Raw genomic sequence first — 7,425 nt, forward strand, 5'->3', positions numbered from 1 at the left:
TTGGTAGAAATGAAAATATCTTATGATTTCTGGTGGTTTTCTTCATCCTACTCACTATTTAAGCCTTTAATGACTGGAAGCTGCTGTGGCACATAGGTATGATTTATACTCAGGTCATTATACATCAATTTAAATATACTTATGCACTGCACCTTTAATTCAGCCAACATGATGAGGTCTGTTCAGCTTTAAACATGACATAAGAAAATTTAGAGTCTGTTTGATGACTGTATAAGTAGTTTAGGCTTTAATACCTGACAAAAGAAGAACATGAATACTAAATGCATTGCCACGTGATTGAAAACCAGTTTGGCAAGAAACTTAAATGTGTCTTCTAATTAAAGACCAAGTCACATGCAAGCTTGTTGTTGAGGAACAGTCCAGAAGGGAGGGCTGAAAAGTTCATAGCCTGATGAGGAAGGAGTTCTGCCATAATAATGAAACTTGGCATGCATAAAATTCAACATTTTCTGACACTTGCAGCATGGTTTATTTTCAGATTAATTAACAGTGATGTTGTGTTTGAGGACTTTGAAAAGTAGAACCAGAGACATTTTGTAAATAAAGATAAAATTTGGCACCGTGGTGTTATCAAATATCTGCAGAAAAAGGGGTTAACCCCCAAGGAAATAGTATCTATATATATATCAGGGCATTACTTTTTTCAAATAAATAGAGACAGAAGCTGTGAAAAACTTAAAGATGCTGAGGAGGATCTGTTTTGATTGCACTCCTTCGCCACCTTGTGGCCAGGAGTCTCCACCCACTGTGGTAAATTACTTTTAGCAAGGCGTGTGTTTGTTTTGGAATTAAATGGTGATCAGACTGAAAAAAAATTCTTTGTATAAGACAACTTTTTACTGGATACAACACACCGAGGTAAGGTATTTATCAGTACACTTGCATAGCGCTACAGTTTGAAACGTGACGTCAAGCAAATGTAGCAGCAGGCTATATGTAGTGCTAACGGCAGGCCGATGCTCTGAGGTAGCTGTAGGCTAACGTGACAACAAGTAAGCACTCCAAGACATGTCTGTAATGTGTCACGTTAGTGAATCCTGGTTATGCCCTGCCAGTCATCTACCAATCAGAGCTAACGTAATCTCACTCTTCATTTTATTGATAGACTCTCAAGTTTGAACAGACCACTGCAGAATAACTGCTGACTGTGGGTTGGAGTCAACACTAGCACAAACAGTTTAGCCCTTTTAGCATTTAGCTCGTATTCTATCTCTCTCCTATTTATCTTTCTTCTGCTCTTCTGTCCTTTTTCTGTCTGACAGTTAGGCTCCAGTGTCCACCATCACTACAAAATTATTCACAGAAATCATTTTCAGCAGAGAAAAACACAGATCTCTCTTCTCACTTCTAAAATTCATCAGCCGTGAAAGTGTGGATTAAAATCAGGCATCTATCTAGAAGTGAGACTTTCTCAAGATCACTTTGAAACTCCACACAGCCTCTTTAAGTGGTACAATCAGTGTTGAAATAATAAAAAGTTTTCTTTTTTCTAATTTTACCCAACAAAGACAAATATATGAAAACGTTGGAATCATTTTTGATAACACAGTGGCTTTTGTCTGTGATGTAACTTCCTGTAAAAGAGATAGCCCTTATAAGACCCTACGCTCTAAACACCGAACTGCATGATTCTGACATATCCTGCTGTGGAAACATGTTTTGAGGATATTAAGTCAATGTGAGTTTTAAAATTATTTTGTATCAGAATGATAACACACAATAAAGTGGAGTATAAGTATGGTTTGGGCATGGTACCCTTATTACAACACATCACATGTCACAGCACATATAAAGAACAGAAATAGACTGACCTTGGAGCAGCATGTGCATGTTGTCGATGTCCAATGGAATCCCTCCATCGTCTTCCTCTCCACCTGAAGCCATGAAGACTCCAACCCCAGCACAAAACCAACCTCAGAGAGGTGCAGGAGACAGGAGACAGTTAATCTAACCCTCCAGAGAGAGGAACAGAAAGCTCAGGGCTCAGACTGCTGAGCAAAGTTTTTTTTTTTCTCCACAACATTTAACCTAACTGCCTCTGCTGCCAGGTTAGTCATGTAAGGGTAAGAACGCACCCATCCACACCCTTACGTTACCACAGACACACACGTACACACATACAAGTAGACACATGCAAAGTGTAAAACAAAGATCCCAAAGAGGGTAATAACTATGCAGCATGGAAAGACTTAAAGCAGACAAATAAAAATAGACGTCGTGGTCACGGATCTTCAACATACCTGTAGCGCTGTAGTCACTGCTGAGAGCTACAGGGCATAGCGCATAAGACTGAAAAGTCAAACAGTGTGCACTGAGCACAGGAAATGTCCTGAGCTGTGTCCTTTCATATTGGCACAAGTCTGCATAGATTGACTGGGTTGAGTCCCTTCAAATAGGACTTGGCCTCATAAAAGAAACAAGGTGCTTCTCTTCTATTGGAGCATGAGGACAAAAAAGCTCAAAGTACCGCCCACATTCACTGCAGGCCTAAATCACTCCTGCAGGCTGGAATAAAAATATAATCTCCTCTGGATCCAAAGAAAATCATATCCTCAGAATCTCTGAGTGCATTGGTTTCCGGCTTTGTTTGCAGAAGATTATTCCTACTGATGGTTCGATGTTGTGTCTACCTTTTTTGGTCTTCCGTCCTCCACATTTGTTTGTGCTGCTGTAAAAGTAAATATGAAGCTTAAGTTTGTCTTTTCGTTGATATAATTTGTCGTACCTGAAGAGAAAATGAGGGACGCCATCAGCCCTGCTATGCCACCTTTACCCTTGAAAGCTATGCCAGTGTTTTGTTTGTTGACTCACTATGGTGAGTGGACAAAGCAGGTGGAAAGTGTGTGTCCCACTTAGCAGCTGCAGCCTTACCTCGAACTCACAGATCTATAATAGAAGCTGCCCAGGTGTCAAAAAGTCAAAGAACAACTACGTTTACGAGAGATGTTCTCTTAGTTTTCCTAACCCTAACCCTAAATGCTTTAATAATTCTAATAAAGAAAAGAGGGAAAAATAAAGTGTTTTTCTGTTATGAAGTTTATATAATAACCCATTAAGAGAGGTTATATTTGGTGCAGTCTCACTAACAATCACTCACCATTTTAACTCATAACAATATCCTGAGCATTTGGCTGGAGTACATGTTGCATTTCTACGTGGTCAGTTATTTTCTATTTAAAGGCATAGCATTATTGTTATACAACACATAACATTTTTGATTAGTTGCCTGGCTCTGACCCCATATATGGTCACCAGCACATTCGTAACTCCACAAAGATGCACCCATGTATACACTATTTGACGCAGCATTTACTTGAGTGTAATTCTTAAATAATTTCATGAAAAAAGCCAGAAATTATAATGAAATTCTGGAAAATTCTTTAAGAGGTTCCATGTCCATGATTCTCATTCACTTGTTTGACAAAACTATGTCAGTTCATGTTCCCATGACCATACATATGTTTTGGTCCATCTACATTTGTTTTAACCTGTGTTTCTAAATTCTCATATTATTAAATTTTCTGATCTGTTTTATTATAAAATAATGCAAATTATGTTCAAAGCAAAATAAAAAAAATGCTCCCTGACTCAATACAAAAGTTCTTTTCAATTCAAGACAGTCCATATAATCTCAAAGGTGTTTGTAAATTTACAGTACAAAGTGCTAAAAAAAAAGGTGTGAAAAGGAGATGTATCTCCATTATTGGAGTTAAGTTTTGGAATGATGCCAGAATACATTTAAAAATGTGTCATTCTTTTTTTTGTTTTTACGAAAATGGTTTGTAAAGCAATTTTTTAAGCTTACAAGTGTGATAAATTATCTGTGTTGTTGTTTCTTTGCTTTTCTGGAGGTTGGTAGCTGCTTCTGCCTTTGCCTTTCTGTCATTAATCAATACATGACTTTTGATTCTGTTATTTTGCAAACTGTCATTATTGGGCACAATACTTGGTGTTGACATGACTGAATAAATGAAAAAAAAGAAATGAAATGTTACTTCAGTATGTTTTCAACAGTTTATCTACAGTCTAATTAAATGAATTTTATTGTATGTTCATGGCGTGTCAAGAAGAAAAGATGATGTGGTTAGCGTTGCTGGTTTACAGTAAGACAGCTCAAAATATACAAAAGGCGTTGATAGCTTACCTCCATTGGGTGGCGCTGCATGGCCAGATATGAAGGAAATACCACACCGTAGAAGAAGACTTCCTACGACTTTGGCGTTTAGCACTCTCAGCTGTCCTGACCTTCCAACTCCAGCGTGACAAACTGAAAGGTAAGAGTAGAATTCACTATTACAAAGTGCATAAACCTTCAGTTGAGTTATAAAATGTTCCTATCTCACAAAACCAGCTTAAATTTGCGCTTTAGTCTCCTCTTAGCGACGCTGTGTGAGCTACTTTTGCAGGTGGACGCTAGTTAGCAACTTGCTAAGTCTAGTTACCATCTTCCTTCACTGTTTGACAGGGGCTGTGCTAACAAGCTAGCCTGTTGAGTTTCATTCATAAAAAGTGTTAAGACAGCAACTTTAAAGCAGTAGTGATATGTAAAGTGTAGCGTAAATCGTACCGTTGAATACTTCGTCGATTTTTAACGCCTCGCGCACATTGTAGGTAATGAACGGTTACATGTTAGCATTAGCATGTGGTTCAGACAACAACACAACGCTACCTTCAGATTAAACGACTGATTAGATAACCCAAGAACAGTGTTTGGTTTACTATGAAAGATAGGTTTAGACAGTATAAGCGTGCTACTTCACCTCTTTCTTAGCACACTTCTTCTGCAGTGCACGAAGTCATGAGCTAGGCCTGTCACATCTGAGGGTCACAGTTGCGTTTAGGGTCCATTGACAAAGTTGGATTTATAATAACAGGAATGTTAAAATCGCGTCATTTATTCCAAAGTGCTTACTTATTTGATTATTTAATTAAAGCTTAATATTTTAATCGTAATTAATCATCCAGTATATAATCTGTCAGGTGAGTGTGAGGTATTGAAGGCAACTTACTGTTAAGTGATATAGACACTGCCTGTTATATCAGATTGTCATGTTCCTGATATCTCTTGGTTAAACTTTAGTTTCAAGTCACTAAATTGGCCCAATCTTGCATACTACCATTGTCATGACATTTTGCTGTTGCTTTCTCCCTTAGATGGCTGGACGTATGTTTGCAAACTGGTGGTCCTTGATGAGCCCCTACTACACTAAGGTCCACCAGGAGATGTGGGTGGGTGTGGGCATCATGACATACCTGTACTACAAAGTTTCCTATGGAGGTGAGTTCGAAATTGAAAAAAAAATGTAGAAAAGCAAATTTGGAATAATAACGTGCCTAGATTACATCTAAATGCAATTAAAACACAATTTTCTTTTATTTTCTAACCTCCTGATAAATATAATGTAATATTAGCACTTGTCATTATATTATGTATATCTGTGACTAATATGAGATGTTTCTTTCTGTTTCAGGCAAGAAGGCTGTGAAAGCCAGTAAGTTATCTAACATTTATGTGAAAAAATGTGACAAATAATACACATCACTACATCTACTGTAATACTGTGGACTCAATATTATAATGTGATTTTCAAATCTCACTCAAGGAAAAATCACAACTACTATATATATTTATGTATAATATAAATGACAATGATTTATTTTAGTTATGAAAGGGCAGTTTTGTTCTTATATTGGTCATGTTTTTGAATAACCCATAGAATAACATCACCTTCTCTGCAGTCTGCATGAAGAAACGTACACCGGCCTTAATCACTGAAAATAGACTTCATACTATTAAACTAAAAGTTTTCAATAAGTATCTTATTTCATGGAAGTTTGTCCTAAACAGAAGTTTCCCTGAACCTTCCCTTCAATTTTTGCATTAGTGTATAAATTGAGCCTTTAATAATGATTACTTTCTGAGACGATACAAATGGGTGAAAACTGTAACATGTGGTGCAACCAGTAACCTCTAGATGTCACTGACAAATCACTTCTCCAGTCATCATTGCATGTGGTACTGGCATATGTTTTAGTGACCATTGTAGTCATTTAAATACATTTATAACAGTGCTCATTTTAGGTTGGATGATGTTTCAGTTGTATTTGGGTTGTTAATAGCTGTTTGTGGTATTTTTGTTTTCTTGCAGAGCCTGCTCATTAACTTTTCCGCCCTCCTGACCATCCCTCCACCTGCTGTGTAATATGCCCCAGCTGAATTCCAGAAGTCCAGCTTCAACATTTTTGTTAATATGGAACAAATAAAGTTAATATCTGAAACTTTCATCAGTATGTGAGTTTTTTTATATTGGATTGTTGTGCCATGAATTCATACTCTCTGAGCTGCTGTGCTCATTGGCATCAGACTAAAACAAGGCCTACCGATTCCTCATTCAGGTACAGCTTAAAGAATCTGAAAATTGTGAAAGAGTTGAAAAGTAAATTGAAAATGTGACGGATTATAAACTTGTTAATTGAAAATTACATTTTTCAAGCAGCCTTGCATAGATTTACAAGACAAATTGATTGAAGAACTAAGGAGCTTCACAGGGTGTTACTACTTGATGTATTCAGTTGGACATGTCAATCCAAAAATGGACTAAACAATGTCCAATCCAAAGTTACTGTTGCATCCTTTCTTCAATTTATTAATCCACAGGAAATGCAGGTACCGACAACTGACTTCTTTTTTTTTTTTTTTTATAAGATGTGCTGACTAGCTGTCACCTGTGCCCTTCTTGTCGTAGCCACCTGCTGGTTTTACTGAAGTGCCCCTTGTGGTGATTGTGTAAGTCACGATGAAAAAGAAGGCCATAAGTAGAAGTTTTGGGGCCATCTACTTTATTTTTGACTTGCTAATTTGTAACTAGAGGAAGTGTAGCATCTAATCTGTTAAAATGGCATAAATCAATGACCAATTAATCTGTTCCATTTACATTTAAGTTCAGTGAACTGAACATGGGTTGACTGAAGTTTAGCCTGAAGCCAGAAGACTACAAAAAAAATAATTCTACTTTTGCACCAGAAATATTGTTTGTCTATTCTGCTCTTTAGAGTGATATAGATGGTGCAGAAGTAGTTTCTAGCAGGGTTTTTACTTCTGAGCTTCATGGTCAGAATCTACCATACAACACAGAAAAGATACTGATCTGATGAGAAAATGTTGATGGATGTTTTCCAGAAAAAGAAAAAAATGCTATGTCAGGAGCTAAATGTCTTGCGTGGGAGTCTTCAGGGAGCTGACGCGGTGTCTTTCCACTGCTACTGTGCCAAGATTTTCATAGCATGGCTATCACTGTATATAAAGTCTGTCCTTCACAGAATGTGTTTTGGTAAAATGTGTTTCCTTAAATGTAATAAGAATTATATTAGCTGGAACACTGACATGTACTTGCTTGTTAAATG

General features: G+C 37.2%; 2 protein-coding genes across 2 annotated transcripts in view; one reads left to right on the forward strand and one right to left on the reverse strand.

Annotated features, from left to right (window-relative positions):
• syne2a (spectrin repeat containing, nuclear envelope 2a) overlaps nt 1-1,905 on the reverse strand; it is a 129,392-nt gene extending 127,487 nt beyond the window's left edge. Inside the window, exon 1 of the mRNA XM_074684749.1 lies at nt 1,833-1,905. Within this exon, the coding sequence (XP_074540850.1) occupies nt 1,833-1,905 (73 nt within the window). The remainder of the gene's footprint in view (nt 1-1,832) is intronic.
• A 2,282-nt stretch (nt 1,906-4,187) lies between these two features.
• On the forward strand, nt 4,188-6,306 carry atp5mj (ATP synthase membrane subunit j). The gene is made up of 4 exons (XM_074685619.1): nt 4,188-4,295; nt 5,176-5,299; nt 5,493-5,513; nt 6,171-6,306. Exons 2-4 carry the CDS (start codon nt 5,176-5,178, stop codon nt 6,182-6,184), a joined length of 159 nt encoding a protein of 52 aa, XP_074541720.1. The 5' UTR covers nt 4,188-4,295; the 3' UTR covers nt 6,185-6,306.
• Nucleotides 6,307-7,425: the final 1,119 nt, after the last annotated feature.

Source organism: Halichoeres trimaculatus, unplaced genomic scaffold (assembly GCF_033239565.1).
Source record: "Halichoeres trimaculatus isolate MK-OKI-2021-1 unplaced genomic scaffold, fHalTri1.1 fHalTri1_scaffold_13, whole genome shotgun sequence".
Classification (NCBI taxonomy): Eukaryota; Metazoa; Chordata; class Actinopteri; order Labriformes; family Labridae; genus Halichoeres; species Halichoeres trimaculatus.